Below are 18,915 nucleotides of genomic sequence, written 5' to 3' on the forward strand. Positions count from 1 at the left end.
GCGGTTCAACATTTAATTTCAACTAAAATAAACAACATTGTTTATCAGTAACAAGGCCGTTGCAAATATGTTGCAAAGTTTAAGTATTGTAAAGTTTAAGTTTTCGTCAGCACTCAGATTTTTTGAAAATTCAACTTTATCATTCCAATGTGAAAAGGTTGCCTTTGTTAATTATTTTTTTTATTTAGTAATTTTGTTAAGAAGGGCCTAAAGGGCCAGTCACTGAACAGTTTCCAAAAGGCGTCGCGAGCCGTAGTTTGGGCAGTCCTGGCTTAGACAATCATCACATCACATGGCGAAATCCAGTCTGCAAACCGCTAAAATCACCCACCGTCTCCTAGCGAAGCGAAGTTTTAAATGCGTGATACTCTGGAGTAACCATAGGCGTTACAGGGCTAGGGGTAATTTGTAAATCTCAAATCAAGTATCCATCGCGGGATCTATGTCCATTCAATCGTAGAACATGCAATATCCAGCAGCATTCAAGCACTCGATCGAATCATTGACCTGAAACTGATCACGAGAGAAAAACCAGCAGAAAAGTAGTGACGAACATTTCGGAACATAAATCACACACACACACACGTGTACAACAAGTGTTTTGTTTTTTTGGGATAAAGGGTTAGTGGTTTTTTATTAGTGTTCTGGTTTGTGTATGCTGAAATACAACGAGAGAATAGCTTTTGCAGCCAGTAGTAGTATAAAGTACACAATTATGATCATCATTATTATTTAAAGTTCAAGATTGTTATCTTGATCGACGTTAAAACTTAGGAAACCCGAACGCCAGATTCCTAATCATCCTTCTTCTCTTCGGTTCTCGCCGGTGCCGGATCACAATCACCCTTCTCGCTCCACTTGGTCGACGACGCTCCGTTATCGTCCGAATCGACCGACACGGGCTTTTCGCTCGATCGTTTTGTGCTGCGATCGTTCGAGCGCGAACGGTCGCGGTCAGGGGACTTGCTAGTGCTGCGACTGTACGAACGATTGTTCTGATATCTTCGGTTCTGGTTGTTGTTGTAATTGTTGTAGTTCTGGTAACCTCGATGGTTGTAGTAACCGCGATTGTTGTGGTGATACGGGCGGAACTGATGGTTGTTGTAGCCGCCGCGGAAGTTGTTGTTGTACCCACCTCGTCGGTGCATGAAATTGCCCCGGTTGTTCCAGTTTTGATAGTTTCCGTAGGGTCGATTGTAGAAGTTGCCCCTGCCGCGGAAGTTGTTGTTATTCATGTTGTAGTTGTTGCGTCGGTCAATAAAGCGACGTCGTTCGAAGCTGCGCGAGCGTGACCGACTTCGTGAGTATGACCGGGAGCGAGAATTGCTGTACGAGCGCGATCTGGAGTTGCTGCTGCGGCGTCTGAAGCTTCCCGACCGAGAGCGGCGTCGCGGGCTGTCCGAGCCAGATCCGCTCGAGCTGTACCGTTTCCCACGCGAGCGACTTCTTGAGCGACGTGGTGGCGCGGATGGCTCCGGAGGTTTCGCAGCGTCTTCGGCGTTTGCCAATCTGAAATTACCAAACTTGTCTAGTACAACTGGGCCTGATTTCACCGTTGACATCTGGCTAACGGCGGGCTGCTTCGGTTTTTTTTCTTCTTCATACCGAACAATCCGCTGGGTGGTCTTTGCCTGGGGTGGTGGCGCCGGTGTGAATCCTTCCACCACGACACTTTCGTCGTCCGAATCGTTCGCGAACGCGTACTGCTTCGGCACGAATGGTTTGGTCGCTACCGTTTCCTTGACCGCGGTTCGCTCGTCCTTGTTGAACATCATGCGCCACTTGCCGTCCTTGGGCGCTTCCTTGGCCACCTTTGTTGCCGCTTTAGGTTCGTCGCTTTTGGCGGCCGCTTCCTTCTTGGACGTCTTGCTCAGCAGCGACGACATTACGCTCGAAACTCCGCTGGGCCCAGCCGAGCTGTCCATCTTGGCGTAATACTCGGACAGTTTGCTACCGAGCTCGTCCAGCACGGGGAAGTTTTCGAATATCCTGAAAAAAAAAGTGCACACAAACGGTACGGTTAGTCCTTGATCAGATTGCATCCCGAACAAAGTACTCACTTCAACGCTTCCTTCAGCTTATCGCTGTTCAGCGGATCATCGTCCTTGTCCTTCTTCTTTCCCTTTTTCTTCTCCTCGGACTTGCGCTTCTTCTTGCTTTCCTTCTTCGCTTTCTTCTCTTCCTTTTTCTTCTTCTTCTTGGTCTTTTCATCCGCGGCCTTGCGCTCCTTCGTGTACTTGGCCGCCTCGGCCATGAACCGTCTTACCTTTTCCTCGTAGTTGTCCTCGTCGTGCGTCGTCTCCAAAAACTTACGAACCTGCACCAAAACAAAAACAAAAAAAGAGCCAATTAGTACTCCCCGACTGGCTACCCCAGCCACAAGCCGCACGCACCTTCTGCTCGTACTCATCCTGCGGCGGAATGCCCGAGGAAAGGGACGTCGAAGCCGCCGACTGGTTGCCAAAGGGGAAGGAACCGTCCCCGCCGCGGGCATCGTTGCCCATGCCGGCGGACATGCGCTTGCTGAGCGGCGACAGCGATTTGAGCTTTTTGTCATTCTTGGCCCGCTTCAGGCGCTTCTTGGGGCGCGACGACCGGGACGACGAACCTGCGAGAGAGAAACGATCGTAGTGAGTTCCTGATCCGGGGGGTCTTTGCGCGCGCGCGACGAGAGATTGTACTGCAACTAACGGAAATGGAACAACTTCTTTCGCGATCGCAAAGGACAAAACGGTGCGCAAAATAATGGCAATCGACAAAAAATGGTTCTTTAGTAGTGTTTTTTTTTTGTATTGATGTTAAGGGGTAACCACCTTCGAACTTCGTGTGCTGCCGGACAAGATTCACTCAACATCTCAGTCTGATTAGATTTTTTTCCCATTTCCAGTGGCAGCAGCAACAAATACGACACTCTTTTCACATTTTTGCTTTGGATCAGACGCTTCCTGTTTTGCTACATTTCACATCATGTTCCATACTGATTTTGGATTTTTGTTACATATTTCTACAACAAAACGGCATTCTAAAGATGGTTTCTGGTTCCGCCGGACGAATATCGGATCCGCGCTTGGCCAGTTTCAATCTTCCAATCTTTTTTTTATTATTATTTGCGGTGAAGGGTTTCAATCTACTTCTTCAGCATGTCTCGACAGAGCGAGTTTGTGCAATTTCCTCACATTTTTTTGTGTGTGTTCGGGGTCGCGCTCAAATTCGTACAAAATCAAATCTCCTCATGTTCAGTTCAATCAGTTCTAGCGACAACAAAACATAATCATCTTCCTTCAATGGAAAGCATTTCTTTAAACCTAAAACATACAGGAACAGTGATGTAGAAAGAAACCAAATCGTTGCAGGTTGGTGGTGTGTGTTGCAGGTCATCAGAGTGAATTGGCGGGACAGAAAGCAAAAGTGAGGCACACACAAAAACACAAACATCTCGTCTCAAAACCGTACAAAATTCATCGCCATTAACTTGAGTGTGTGTGCCTTCGAGTTGGAAGCAAGTTCAAAATCCGCCCTGAAAATGCATTTTAGTAACAGGGAAAGGGACCGCACAATCCCCTACAAATCGAAAAACCTACCCGAATCCGAGCTGGAATCGCTGCTGGAGCTGTCCGAGTTTGACGACGAATCGCTCGAATCCGACTCGGAGCTGGAGTCGCTCGAGCTGGTGTGGCCACCTGCGGCGCCGGGGACCCCCGTAGCGGACGTTGCTTTTTTGTGCCGTTTCTTTTTGTCCTTTGCCGCCTTTAGTGCCTTCCGGTCGCGGCGAGCCTCGGAGCCGTCCCGTTTGGAGCCACCGGCGGACGCGTCCGGCTCGGCGCCCTTCAGTAGGTGGTCGCGCAGTGGTGCTTTCGGTAGATTCAGCGCTGCAAGAAAGATTTGAAGCGGGAGGAAGAGGGACGCGGTTATGGATGATGGAAGCGACGCAGGGCCCACGAACTAAGCTTGAAGTGTGTCTCGACCGACCAAGCAAAGATAAACAGCTTTATGTGGGAAAAGTGGCCTTACTCAGGACAACATCAGTGATATAACTTTTAGTTTTTGCTATTTGTTTCATTCTTCGTAAAAGTTGGTCATTCATTTTTTTTTTTTCTCTGACGGTTTAAATTTGGTTCGATTAACTTATCAACTTGTGATGATTCGTTGTAAATAATTTTGTTATCTCTCTGCAGTGCGTTTTAAATTTCATATCTTTACAAGTACTTACTAACGCTGAAACAAAGGACATTAATTGAAACAAGATTCAAAGGAGATCAAGCACAGTTGAAGCAAATATATGCTGAAGAGACCAACCAAAAACTGAGAGGGCAATATTCTGCAAAGTATCTGCGTTTCATTAATCTCATGGCTTATGATTGAACACATCAGGGTGACCACTCAAATCCCATTTTCACATTCCCGACTTTCCCATAAACTCAAAAAATAAGCATTTCTTATATCTAAATGAAGATTTCAAACAAAAAATTCTTTATAAAAAAAAACTTCAGCTGTCAATCGCAATTTAAAGTACCAATTTTGTAGTTAGGTGGAAAGTGCGAGGAGAAAAGTGCGGGCAAAATCCAAGATACAGTACTAAAGGATCAATAAAAAAATCAAACTATTTACAATTTTCGTAAAAAAAGAAACTCAGCAACAAACTCCTAAAATATGCTTTAAAAATAGAAGCATTTTGATTCAGAGTAAAAACATAAATAATAGTCTTTGAAAATAACTGAAAACTTAAAAATACTTCTAATTTCAATGTTATTTTTTTAAACTGGAAAACTATAGTTTTTGATACTTTATTTTAACTCGAAATGGCAAAAAGTTAACGATTATTAAATATAACATTTTATTTTTAATTTTATTTTTTTTAGCTTTTAAACATGATTACACGATTTCAAAGAATCTAGAAAAATATCTAAAAATGCGTTTAATTTTCTTAAGTTCTCTTCTAGATTCATAAAGTTTTTAATTTTTTTTCGAACGACTAACGATTAGATTTTATTCGATATTTGAGTTTTCCGAAAACTGAAAATCTAGCTTAATCTATAGTTATTTACCCATAAACAACTAAACTAAAACTTGATTTGCAAAAAAAGCACTTTTTTTTATCATTTTTTGATATATGTTTTGAATCAATACTGATTTTTTTCAAAAACTCGAAATATTGGTCGCAAAAATAGTTCAACTTTATTTTTCGATGTAAAATCAAATTTGCAATCAAAAAGTACAATTGAAATTTTGATAAAGTGCACCGTTTTCAAGGCAATTTTTAGGGCACTTTTTTGAAAATAGTCGAACTTTTTATTTTTTTAAAATAGTGCACATGTTTGCCCACTTTTGAAAAAAAATATTTTTGAAAAGCTGAGAAAATTCTCTACATTTTGCTTTTTTGAACCTTGTTGATACGACCCTAAGTTGCTGAGATATTGCCATGCAAAGGTTTAAAAACAGGAAAATTGATGTTTTCTAAGTCCCACCCAAACAACCGCCCTAATAAAGCACGATTTGTTACTGAGATATCGACGTTAGAAAATGGTGGGTTGTTTAAGTGAGACTCGGAAAACATTAATTTTCATGTTTTTAAACATTTGCATGGCAATATCTCAGCAACTAAGGGTCGTATCAACAAAGTTCAAAAAGCAAAATATAGAGAATTTTCTCAGCTTTTCAAAAGTGGGCAAACATGTGCACTAATTTAAAAAAAAGAAAAAGTGCAACTATTTTCAAAAAAGTTACCTAAAAATGGCCTAAACTTGAAAACGGTGCACTTTATCAAAATTTCACCAAGTACTTTTTGGTTGCAAATTTGATTTTACAACCTGCAAATTTCTTAAAAGTTGCCATTTTATGTCCCCTAGAACATATCAAAAAATAAAAATAGTGTTTTTTGCAAATCAATTCTTAGTGACAAAAAGTTAAATAGAAAATCACCAAAAAAAATTACCGTGTAGCATTTTTTTTTAGTGTAGTCTATATCCATACCTACAACTTTGCTCAAGACACCAAATCGATCAAAACATTCCTTCAAAAGATACAGATTTTTGAATTTTCATACATCATTTTTGTATGGACAGCTGCCAAATTTGTATGGAAAATTATATGGACAAACTAATGATGCAAAATGGCTTCTTTGGGCATACCGAAGGTATCAAAGAAGTTTCAGTCGGATTAAAAAATACAAAAATTAAAATTCTAAAAAAAAGACCGATTTCGTAGAGAATTGCTCCTCTGGAAAAAGATATTTGAAATGACTTAATGAGTATTTTCCACAAAAAACCATTGCCAAACTCTTGCTGGATTTTTTTTTCAAATATTCAATCAATATTAAAACACAATCATAACTTTACGCTGGCCATTATCGTTAAAATTAGGTTCTATTTTTCAAGTAGTTTTTAATTAATAATGTTGTTATTTTTAGTTAAGTTTGTTTGATAAATAGATCTTGTTTGATAAACAAAAATTAGTTAAAAATCTGTTGATACATAAAAAAATATTATAAAAATCTGTGTTCAATGAATTTAATATTTATTAGGATTTTAAATGTCTTAAATGGCCTAAATAGTGAAAGGAACCTTGAATTTTAAATAAGTAACTTAAGAAAAAATGATTGAATTTTATTTGAAAATTGTACAAAATATGACAAAATTATTCAAGAATTAGAAAATAATTTTCAAACAAGTAAACTTAGGATTACCGACTTTTTGACAAAATTATTCAAGAATTAGAAAATAATTTTCAAACAAGTAAACTTAGGATTACCGACTTTTTGAAAAAAAATCACAAATTTCCGACTTTTTCACGTTTTTTTTGCGGATTTTGGTGAATTCCCGACTTTTTCCGATTTTTTGCGGATTTCGGTGAATTCCCGACTTCTCCAAGAAAAAACATATTTCAAGTCTTTTTACAACAAAGCTCAAAGAATATTTAAATTTATTAAATGTGTAATGGTAAAGAGGTAGTGCTTTTCTAGGTGGCCCATTCTGCCCCGCACCTTGGAACACTGCCCTTATAAGAATTTTCCTCTCTTCTTTACGTTCTGCGCTTTTGCTATTCATAGGAACTTTGCAGAAAATTGCCTCAGGTTGGTCCAACGTTTGTATTCTTTACCACAATAAATATATCTGAATCTTACAATATCAAACACTCCACAACTCAACGGGAATTAGGTCATTGTAAACCCTAATTTAACCACAACCAACCCCGCGAAACCACTCACCTGGCAGCTCCAGCTCGTTCGGCGCCACAATTTGCTTGTTAAACGTTTTCGACTTGAGAAAATCCAACGAGTTTTGCGCCTCCTCGTGGTGCGGTATAATGTTCAAACAGTCCTGGTACGCTTTCTTCGCTTCGTCCAGCCGGTTCTCCTCCTCGTAGCTGCGCCCGAGCGCGACCAACGTTTCGCCCATGTACTTGCGGGCGTTCGCGTGCGACGCGTTGATCTTGAGGGCCGCTTCGAAATCGTCTACGGCCTTCTTGAACGAGCCACTGTTGGCGTACAGGGCACCACGCGCCACCAGCCCTTCCACGTTGCGCGGATCGATGCTGAGCGCCTTGTTCAAACATTGGAACGCTTCCGCGTGGCGGCCCTCCTTAAAGTGCTCGATGCCTTCGGCGACCGATCTGAGGGGGGTGGGGGAGTTAGTACAAACAGCTCGGCGAAGGTCGCTCCCGATCCAATTCTCACCTGAAGGCCCACTTGCTGGCCTGTACGTTGCGCAACTCTCCGGCGAACTCGTTCGAACCGAATTTGCCCTTCAAGCCCGACATGTTGGTGTAATATTCGCTTCCGTTGAGTCCCAGCTGTTGCATCAAACTCTCCGTCTCGCGGGGATCGTTGAAGGACGCGGACCGCTTCAGATAGTACTCATACGGTTTGATATCCTTGGTGGCCGCTAGACTGCGTTCGCGAGAGCGCGCACGAGTTGGGGATGGAAAAGAACAGTGTCGTTGGTCAAGGTCGTTCGCCAAGCTATACTCATAATCAATAAAACCAGGGTAGAAGGCCAAAAGAGAACAACAAAAAAAAAGAGACAAGTCGGGGATGCTCGTGTCGGCCAATGTTTAGACTCAAATAGAAACAAATTACAATAATTTCCCCCTACCGCAAAGTCATACAATTGAACAATCAATATGACTCGCGGCACGCGATTGGCCATTTTAGAACGCGGAGGGACCTTCCCCAGAACAAACCATCCTCAATGTGTTTCCCCCAAGATAACACGCGCGCGCGCCCAATAAGTACAACTTACTAAAAGATGGGAAAATTGTTATTTATTCAGAGCAGCAATTAGCATTTGTTGGTGTGTGTTTGATGATTTTTTTTGTTTCCGAAAGTGTGTAAACGCGCAGGCACTTACTTGTAAGCGGCGGGCAAATCCTCCGGCATAATCAGCCCATACTTTATGGAGGCCGGTGCGCGGCTCAACACGGTACGGTGCATGGTACAAACGAGCTTTCGGGCGTCCGGCTGGGCCACAGCCACCTCACAACAAACCAAATCATTCGCGGCAAAATTACGCGGCGTGCCATTCTTATCCTCAATCGACACCAGATAACTGCTCGAGACGTACGCCTAAAAGAGACAGAAACCGCCGAGGTGGCCGTTATTCGTCGCGATCCGATCCCGGCTATGCCACGTGCCGACACCTACCTTGATCGCAGAGGTATTTATGAAGCAGCACGTGTTGCCCAGCGAGTACAACACTTTGAATATGATTCCTTGCGGGGATCGATTCAGAACCGCTCCGTAGACCACGTCGCCCGGTGTAACAGTCTTGAATCGGCGGGCGAAAGAAATGTATACATTTTCGTTTTAATATGAATTTCTAAGTGCGGTTCAACTGCGCTCATGAGCGTTTTTTTTTTAATTAATCTCTGAAAAAGTGCGACAGCAAAGGAGCCGTCCTTAGCGCTAAAAATAACGTGTTTGATCCAGTACCTCTAGAAAGTGCGTTATCTTTTCGTGGGAATCCGCATCGATAAATACATCAATTGGAGGTATTAAGAATTTTTCATCTGAAAAGAAGATCCAATGATTATTTGAGCAAAATTTTAGCAAATGGGGCATCGCTAAAGGGGGGAATTCAGGACGTCGGAAAAAAGGTTAGTAAACGCTTCGCGAAATATTCTTCCCGAAATGTTGGAGATCTGGCAACTCTGTCTCATGTTAAAAGCACTTTAGCAATAAATTCAAAAATATTTAAACCATCGCTGCTAATTTATTTTAAGTATGTGCGTGTTTTTTGTTTTTGCCAGATCACAAACTTTTGTTCTACAAAAAAACTTTCCCCAGTTGTTTGTTAGAATTCAGTACACTGATTCAAGTTTTGATTATTTATATTCTTCAAATACATATTTTTCAGTGTGGTCTTGGGGGCATCCACGTTAACAGTTTTTCTTCCAAAATAAACCACACCACGCTTAGTGATTTCATACTGGGTGCTGAATAGTGTTTCACAAAACGGCTTCAATTTCAAACTGTCAAAGTGGAACCAATTTACTGTTCGCCAAAAATAGAAAGTATTGTTATCGATTATTAAAAATTGCCTTTTTTTTTGTTGCAAGAATGAAAATATGTAGCCTTTGAAAATGTTGAGTTGAAGTCAAGAAATATTATGAAAATTGAAGGCGAGATCGTCACATTATGAATGGAAGTTGTTTATGGAGTCGATGCGATTTTATCGATTCAGAAGCTGTTTTGATTGTTTTTATTTCCTTTGAAAACCTACTGGTTTAGTGAAAATCTTCTCTGCTTGTTGGATCAGCTTCGCTGGAATTAACTATGTTTTTGCTGCAGGAAAATCAGCCAGAAAATAAATCTGTGACATCGCAGGATGACACTCTCGCTGCAGTTCAGCGTCACCCGTAAAAAAAGAAAAACATCTTCCAACCGATCGAAACTTGAAAACACACACAATTTTACAGCAAAACAGTCAAAAACTAGACAAAATAAAACATACCACGGATTACAAAACAGCTCATTTACTAGTAAGAAAAAAGTCATGCTTGTGCTTGAACGTAGGAGGCTGTTTGTAGATGTGAACAAAGAAGGTTCATTCGAAAATCACGTTACGCATTCACTCTATTCTTCACCCAGATTACATATTCTGAACTCACATATGTATAGGCTTCCAATATTTTTAAATTTTCTGTAGCACAATCTGGGAATCTTACATTGTTTATCATTAGTTTAAAAAAGCTCCCAAATTACGCAAAATCTTGTTTTACTCTATATTCAGAAATTAAACTAAAACTTGAAATTCCCCCTTTAACTAAACTATTTGTTTATAATTCTATAGATTTTGCCATTTTTTCCTGATTTTTATATTTCTGGAGTTTTTTTTTTAAAGGACCAATAAACTAAATTTTAAGTTTTTTACTTTTTGGGTGTTTTTGAAACCGCCTTAAGTCAGGGGTATTAAAAAACACCCAAAAAGCAAAAACTGAAAATTTGGTTTATTGGACCTTTTTTAAAAAAACTCCAGATTTGTATTACTTTTGAAACTAAGTCCGTTCATTCCATATGTCAAAAGAAGCAATTTTCCATCATTAGTTTTTCCATTTGAAATAAGAAATGAATAAGGCCGTTGCAAATCGATCAAAAATATTTTCAATTTTTGTGAATTCTAATGTACTGCCGCTCTAATCGTGTCTGTCCCATATGTAAAAACAGCAAGCCGAGAAAAACGCGTGTCGATGTTGTCCCGCTCATAAGGCCGATGCAAATATTTTTAAAAGTTTTTTTTCCCTCGGCTCTGGCCGGAGTCGAGGGGGGGGGGGGGGGTGCAAAAAAATAAAAAAATATAAATATTAAAATAACATGCCATAGTTTCAACATTTACATGGAAAAAGTGTTTTAAAATGAAGTTTTTTGAAAAAATATTTTTTTGCCCCCTGATTTTTCGGGCCAACATTGAAGGGGGGGGGGGACAAAAACTTTAAATAAAATTTGTACCAGCCTAAGGCTACGTGTTAGAATTTCACGAAAAAGTGGATTTTTTCCGGATTTCTAGAACAAAGTACTACATTTTATTGGTTTTTCTGATAGTTTACATGATTTTGAACCAAACTGCATTATTACCTCAAAATTGACGAAATTACATATGGGACGAACTAGCTTCGAGCGGCAGTGTACAGCACCGCTAAAAGTTTTTTTTTTCGACAAAAAAAAATCTCTCCGATACTTGGATATTTTGAAAACTAATGATTGCATGTTTTAAACTTTATGTCACCCCTCCCTGGAATAAAAATATTTTTAATTGTTATGAAATTCCAATGCATAGCAAGAAAATAAAATTTCCGTTAATACGCAGATATTTTGGAAACTAATGATGTCAAAACAACTGGACATTTTAAAACACTTTTTTCATTCAAATGATGAAACCATGGCTTGTAAATTCAATTTTTTTTTTTTTGCTGCGAGCGACATAAACTTCAAAAGATATTTGCAACGGCCTAAGTCACTATTTTCAAAAATCGAAAAAAAAAATTTCACTGAAATTAATCAAAAAATATTTTAAGTAGGGGAAATATACCCTTTCTAATCAAACACCTATCTTCGTCATATGAAGGGTTTAATGCTCGATTAAAGCTCCAAAAATACTATTTGGGATATAAACTTACCAGCAACGGCACCGCATCGAGTAAGCACGCAAATTTATGCCATTTACTGGCCAAAAAGATCAAATTTAATGCACTTTTTGATCATAATTTGTATTTTGCAAGACCATTTCCAGAGCAACATTTGAAAGGGGCGGTACGACATTGCTCTTACGGCCTTTCATTACACGCGTTTAAATGGGACGAAAGGCCGTAAGAGCAATGTCGTACCGCCCCTTTCAAATGTTGCTCCAGATTTCTCATCATTTTGTTGGCACACACATCCACACGCAAAATGAGAAGTTAACTGCCCATGATCGCATAAATGTCCCATATGCATTTTCATCGTTTTTGAGTTAATAATGCAGTTTGGTTCAAAATCGTGTGCTCTTTCAGAAAAGCCTATAACATCCAGTACTTTGTTCTACAAATCAGGAGGAAATCCAGTTTTTTCACGAAAACTCAACACGTAGCCTTATGTATGGGACAAACTTCAAAAGCGTTTTTCTCAGCTTGCTGTTTTTGCATATGGGACATTTATGCGAACATGGGCAGTTAACTGCTTAACGAAAGTCGCTATCAATATCTTTTCACTTGCGCTAACGATTTCAAAGCGCATAAAATATAAAATTGCTTCCAACTACCGGCAAAATGTTCTTTTGCACATTCTTTAGTCACTCACTTGAAAAATAATCCCGAAAAATGTAAATAATTAGCAAGCGCCATCAAAAAAACAAACGCGCTAAGTCTTCTGACGTTTGAATTTTGAATACCCATTCCAATCGAAGGCTGAAGAAAACCGAGCGAGGAGCGAAGGCAAATAAAGAACAAAGGGTGGCCACCAACACCACCAACATGCTGGTGCAACGCCTGTTGGAGTGAGCCAGTGCTGCCAGGAAATTTTCTCTATAAATGCTACTTTTCGTGAGTGTTCGCTTAAAATTTCATCAATTTTGGCAGCACTAAGCAGGCCCAAAAGAGCGCTGGAAGAAAAAAAGAACTAAGCTGAAAATAGAAAATTGGGCGTGGCCCAATGCTCTCGACTGATTCGAATGCATTTGGGAATATTTTTTTATGTGCTTATAAAAGAAAAAGCATAACTTTTAATATTCAATTCATTTTATTTACCGAAATAACAATTTTACAACTTGTGTGAATGACTGGTTCATAGAGATTTGGTGTTCCTTGCAACTATTTCCTTTTCAATAACCGCTTGGTAACAGAAGGTTCTTCGAATGCAATTAAACAAAAACTAGGGAAAATTTGGCCAAAAAACCTAGTGAGATCGAAACGTGGGGTTCCTTAAAACTAATATCACAGACGAGTGGTGGGGTTGAGTTCCGCTTCATTAAAGGGGAAGGATGGCTTCTATCAGTGGATAACTTTTAATAAAAGTGAAAATAAACAGAAATGTTTACAAAAAGTTGCTCCACTCGTTAGTGTACTTGGTTTTAATAAATTTCACTAGACTTAAAATTACATCAAAAAATTTAGCTCAAAAAAATATGTACAAAATTTATTTTTTTTTCCAAAAATCACTATTTTTAATAAAATTTATAATTCGGCGTCAAAATTGTTGACCACACTTCTCTATGGCTCAAAATTTGCGGGTTTGGTTTCCCTAAAACATATCCAAAAATCTCGAAAATAAAAAAAATCAATTTTAAAGAATTTAGTTTTTGTGAAAATTTAAAAAAAAAATTTCGAGTTTCTTATTTTTTCTGAACAGTCCTAATTTATAGCTACTTTTTTCCCGAAGGCAACAAACCAATCAAAAATTTCCTTGAAAAGTTACAGATTTTCGAGTATTTAAGTACCTTTTTTTTGTACGGACAGCTTCCAAAATTGTATGGAGACTTGTATGGGTGAACCAATGACACAAAATGGCTTCTTTGGTCATAGGGAAGGCCTTCACAAAGTTTGAGCTAAATTTTTAAAAAATACAAAAAGAAAAGTCGATTTGCGAATAATCGTAAAGAACTACATTCTATGCGATTATTTTAATGAACTGGTGGAAATCTGGAGTTTTTTTTTTGAAAAGGTCAAATAAACCAAATTTCCAGTTTTTGCTTTTAGGGTGTTTTTGAAAAAAAAAACCCAAAAAGCAAAAACTGAAAATTTGGTTTATTGGACCTTTTCAAAAAAAACTCCAGAAATATACCCATTTTAAACCTAATAAGCTGTCGCGTTTGAATGATGCTGGATAATCTGGAGTGTTCCTTGCTAAACCAAGTACATCAGCGAGTAGAGCAACTTTTTGTGAACAGTTCTGTTTATTTTCACTTTTACTAAAAGCTGTTCTATACCTTTTACAAGCATTAAAAAACGACTATTTTTCTATTTTCAGCTAGTTCTTTTTTCTTCCACGTGTGAGTGCCAACAAAATGATGAGAAATGGTCTCGCAAAATATAAGTTATGATCGAAAGTGCATTAAATTTGATATTTCGACGCCAACATTTCAAAAAGCATCATGTACAAACCATGCATTTTGAGAAAAACGCATTTGAATGTTGAGCATCCATTTTCAATTCCCATTTTAATATAAAAGCAAAATAAGATGTTCTAATAATAACAAACGATGAAAAACGTTGCTTTTATTGATACTTGATCATCCAAATTCAATAAAACATTATTTCCGTAATTTTATTTGAGAAAAACAAACATAACTTCTTTTGAAATCATCAACGTTTATATAACCCTGCTGGCATTGAGGGGGATGCTTTGTTATGATTCGGTTTTCTTCGCCGAATGTACATGGCGCTTTGTTCATGTTGCTTTTTCCGTCACGAGGTTCATGTAGTCTTTTGTTTGACAGGTTGACAGGGCTATATAAACAGAGACTGCTGATGGCAGAGATTTTGTTTATGTTACTTTATTTAAAATCATGATTAAACAGACTTTACTGAAGTAACTTTTGCTCATTTTTGGTGGAGAAGTAGCTTATTAGGAGTACTTTCAGAATATGCAATAACCCAGAAAGTGTCAACATGTACATGATGTCTTTTGAAATGTTACCGTCGATTTTTGGCCAGTAAATGGCATAAATTTGCGTGCTTACTCGAGACGGTGCTTTTGCTGGTAAGTTTATAGCCTAAATCAGTGTTTGGGCATTCTTGAGGGGAAATGAGGATGCAAAAGAAATTCAATGTCTTAAACGTGTTTTCAGAAAATGAATCATTTCCTGATACTTTCTTAGTAATCCTTCATGTTTTCTTATAAATCAGAAAATGTTGATCAGTTCTTAAAAATATTTGAAATTAATTTATTTAAAAAAAATGGACGATTTTTGCAGTTTGTCCATCATGATAATTTTCATTAATTTGTGTTTTGCTGTCGTTTCAATCTCAGCTGATCTTTAAATTACATTGGAAATATTGTTTGTGACTGTCTGATTTGATTTTTTATAGCATTTTTGTGTGGTTTATGCTGAATAATAAAACAATTTTTTTTGTAATAATTAAACTGATAGTTTAAATTTTTGTTGTGAAACAGTACTTCAATTGAAAATAAAAATTAAAAAAATAATATCTTCACAATAATTTATGTAAGACTGGATTCTGTCAGGTTTAAAAATACATTTTTAAATGTTTTTTTTTTGTTGTTGTGCTCTTTCTATTATTAACTAAGACCTTTTTTATTTCTAAAGATGTATAAGAATTTATTTCTTTTTTTGCGCTCAGTTTTTTTTCAAATCCCCACGTCTTTAATTTTTCTTAAAACAAAACTTGTTCAATTACTTTTTATTAAATCGAACAAATTGAAAAGAACAAAAGTAGTTCATTTTATTTCGCAATCACAAATTCAAATTTGTTGTATGATTTGTTTACTTATGCTTTGAAAACATCAATCTTTTTTTTTATTGTTAAATAATTTAATCAAAAAAATTGTTAAAAATGAGGGAGGGGGAATGAAGGTTTTTTAAATAAGCTTAGGGGGGAATGCAACGAAAAAGGTTGAGAACCACTGGCCTAAATAGTATTTTTGGAGCTTTGATCGAGTATCAAACTCTCCATTTGACGAAGATAGGCATTTGATTAGAAAGGAAGAAAATGTTCACATATCACGTGCAAATCTGGGTACCGTAAACTGGGGTCAATCGGGAGACATGGGGCGAATTGGGACAGCAGTTTTAACCATATTGGAGCAAAAAATTTTGAATTTTCTGGTTGGTTTCGGTTAGAACAGACTCAGACCAACAAAATGTGTGCATCCATTTCCAAATTTAAAAGCTTTAAGTGCTCTAAAAACTGCTGTCCCTATTCAGACTGAAGTCCCTATTCGCCCCAGATTACGGTACTTTTCCAAATCAAAAGCAACACATTGAGTCAAGTTTAAATGGAAAGAAAAAAAAATCCTTGTTTAATAAATATTTAGCATGGGCAGCATTAGCTTGAGTGTTAATTTTGTTCAATTCAATAAGAGTTCATTATCAATTCTGGGAAAACCCTCAAGTTATGCTTCAGTCTGAATCCATCTGCAGTCGTCGCTACCAAATGTGTGCGCGGCATTGATTCAATTCACGGCTCAAGACATTGCTCAATAGAACCACAATTTTAGCAATCATTAGATCAGATGCTATTTTGACGCGGCTGAGGAAACTGGGACTTCTAAAAATAACCTGTCTAGAATTACACGATGGTGCGCTTATCGACTATGTTTGTTCCGACGTTCCGAACTGACCCCTCTCCCACCCCCAAAAGCGAATGCCCTCCCCCGTCGCGCACTACTCACTCTGCTGGAAGTCCCCGGGAGCGCACCGTTCCCTGCGCGGCGCCGGCACGCTTAGCGCCCGGTCGAACAGTAGGTCGGCCTTCTTCGAAAGGAACTGGTGCAGCTTGAAGCGCTTGGCGCGATCGTGGAAGTTAAGGATTTTCTGGCGCGACTGGTACACGGAAAAGTCCGGACTAATGATGCCGAGCCGGGCCAGGTCGGACTCGCCCCGTTCGCCTTCCCATATCTTTTGCAACGGCAAGCCGTGGAAGCCGATCGTTTTCTCCACCAGACCGACATCCATTATCTCGGGAGGTCACTTTGGGCGGATTGTGAGAGAGAATCTACAGTGGAAGGGGAGGAAGAGATACACAAAATGTTTTTGGTTTGACCAGCACACGTTGAGATTCGAAGTTGGGGACGGTGAGGGACACGGCGGCGCGGCAATACGGATTGATTGACAGAGACCGGTTGATCATACTTACGAACAGCGATTGATTCCCACAACAAACTGCATTGTTTTGGTCAGGGAGACACGACAACAAGAAGGCCCCGTTGCCACGGTTTCCGGATCAGCCGGCTTGCTGCCAACTCGTCAGTTTTTCAACAGTATTGATTTATGACCTGTCACCTCACCACCGGGTTGCGGTAGGGAAGGGGGCATAACCCCTGGGGGAGCAACCGTGGCCGTATCTTTCTTTCGAAACCGTATTTGCAGCTTTGATCATCGCATTTTTTAGATAAAACCACCCCCAAATCCTAAAAACACAAATTCCATCCCACCCGAGGCCAAACGCGAGAATCAAAATATTTTCCACAACTTCTAACTTTGCAAACTCTAAAGATGGCCGACCGGACGAAGGGGGCATTTTCTTTCAGTTCTAGCAGCGCGACTGACGCGCTGCGTTGAAAATTTACAAAACCAAAAAAAATCACTTAAAAACTAGTCGCTCACCTGGAAACTAACCTCCAAAGGGTATAAACGGTGCGCCACTACATGCGCGGCGCGCTTTTCACGCTGAAAATCCTAAAAATTGCACTGAAAAACCATCAAAACTTTTGCATAGAAAAAAATATCCACAATTTTCACAGGCGGCACTGCGCAGCAGATAGAAGTTAAAACACTCTTGACGAGGGTGGCCGCGTCTGAACACGGCAACGTTACGGAACGGAATGAAAAGCCAACGACAGAGAAGCGAAAAGTCATCATGGCAGCGAGGGTGACGTAATCGGGCAAGTGTTGCCAAAGGGTGACAAAGTCTGTAGCAGGTTGGGTTAAATTTGCAAAATGTCTGCATGATGTTAAGGTCGAGTTGCGGATTTTGCGAGGATTTTTTGTAAGCAAAGATTTCCAATGATTTTGTTTTAGGAACGTTGAGCCGAGCTTTTTTTTCTAAAAAAAAAAATAATTGTTTGCTTTGAGCAACTGTTTTCCATAAGTACTAGGGTGGGTACGTTTTTCAAAAAGTTCTCGGATCAAGTTTTAGTATGGTTCCCCTTGTAGGGCATGCCCATAGGGACTTTCATGCCAAATATCAGCTTATTTGGTTGTAAACTGGCTGCGCGCATCAGGGTTAAAGTTTACATGGGAATTACTATGGGAAAATTGGAAATTTTGTTCAAACACTCCTACAGGTCTGGGAAAATAACGCGCCAACTTCTGGTATGGTCAGGCCTATGGGGAATGGTCTGGAGAACACTTTTCCCGAAGAGAGCATATGGATTCGTTGTCCCTAGACCTGGCGCATCGGCTTACAATCCAACGTCTCCGAAATCAACGGTTTTCCCCCAAAAAGCATCAAATTTTCCTTAGCATGCTATGAATGGTTGATGAACACCGCGACGCCATACGTCAGGCAGCTACCACGTGGGTGAGAAACGGCTGGAATATTCAATTGCAAACCTTCTTTGAACTAGAAAATGATCATTTCGAGCAATCCTGATATTATTTAGTCGAATTCAGAATCTTTGCATAGCAAATTTGTATTTTTTTGCAAATATTTCAACCACGTGGTAGCTGCCTGACGTATGGCGTCGCGGTGTTCATCAACCATTCATAGCATGCTAAGGAAAATTTGATGCTTTTTGGGGGAAAACCGTTGATTTCGGAGACGTCGGATTGTTTGCCGATGCGCCAGGTCTAGGGACAACGAATCCATATGCTCTCTTCGGGAAAAGTGTTCTCCAGACCATTCCCCATAGGCCTGACCATACCAGAAGTTGGCGCGTTATTTTTCCAGACCTGTAGGAGTGTTTGAACAAAATTTCCAATTTTCCCATAGTAATTCCCATGTAAACTTTAACCCTGATGCGCGCAGCCAGTTTACAACCAAATAAGCTGATATTTGGCATGAAAGTCCCTATGGGCATGCCCTACAAGGGGAACCATACTAAAACTTGATCCGAGAACTTTTTGAAAAACGTACCCACCCTAATAAGTACACATAAAGCAGGGTGGTCTCCAGATTTCGATTTTCAATTTCCCGGTCCTAAATCGAGACCAGAAGGAGTTTTCCGGAATGTTTTAAAACCAAATTACAATATTTTTTAGGCTATCGTTCGAGCTATCGTTAGCATCAACACCTAGATCAACACACTTTTTGAATGCATACATTTGG

At 39.4% G+C, this 18,915-nt stretch overlaps 1 protein-coding gene across 2 annotated transcripts; it reads right to left on the reverse strand.

Moving 5' to 3' along the window:
* Positions 1-597: 597 nt before the first annotated feature.
* Positions 598-17,478, reverse strand: LOC120416083 (tetratricopeptide repeat protein 14 homolog). 2 transcript variants are annotated; one of them, XM_052707451.1, is made up of 12 exons: positions 17,253-17,478; positions 16,319-16,641; positions 8,927-9,003; positions 8,639-8,761; positions 8,346-8,560; positions 7,673-7,885; positions 7,205-7,608; positions 3,582-3,869; positions 2,394-2,608; positions 2,061-2,317; positions 1,606-1,989; positions 598-1,509 (listed from the first exon to the last, which is right to left on the reverse strand). In XM_052707451.1, the coding sequence occupies exons 2-12, from the start codon at positions 16,599-16,601 to the stop codon at positions 795-797; spliced, it is 3,174 nt and encodes a 1,057-aa protein (XP_052563411.1). In that variant the 5' UTR covers positions 16,602-16,641; positions 17,253-17,478; the 3' UTR covers positions 598-794. The 2 variants fall into 2 exon arrangements, with proteins under 2 accessions (XP_052563411.1, XP_039433700.1); XM_039577766.2 differs by having other exon boundaries at positions 598-1,989.
* Between the last annotated feature and the right edge of the window lie 1,437 nt (positions 17,479-18,915).

Source organism: Culex pipiens, chromosome 2 (genome assembly GCF_016801865.2).
Source record: "Culex pipiens pallens isolate TS chromosome 2, TS_CPP_V2, whole genome shotgun sequence".
NCBI lineage: Eukaryota > Metazoa > Arthropoda > Insecta > Diptera > Culicidae > Culex > Culex pipiens.

Bases quoted from the DNA above. Each gene is read 5' to 3' on its own strand.
- LOC120416083 (XM_039577766.2), bottom strand. From the start codon at position 16,601: ATGGATGTCGGTCTGGTGGAGAAAACGATCGGCTTCCACGGCTTGCCG. The intron at 8,762-8,926 runs GTACTGGATCAA...CGCCGATTCAAG, and splicing joins AGATAACGCACTTTCTAGAG to ACTGTTACACCGGGCGACGT. The intron at 2,318-2,393 runs GTGCGTGCGGCT...GTTTTGGTGCAG, and splicing joins AGGATGAGTACGAGCAGAAG to GTTCGTAAGTTTTTGGAGAC.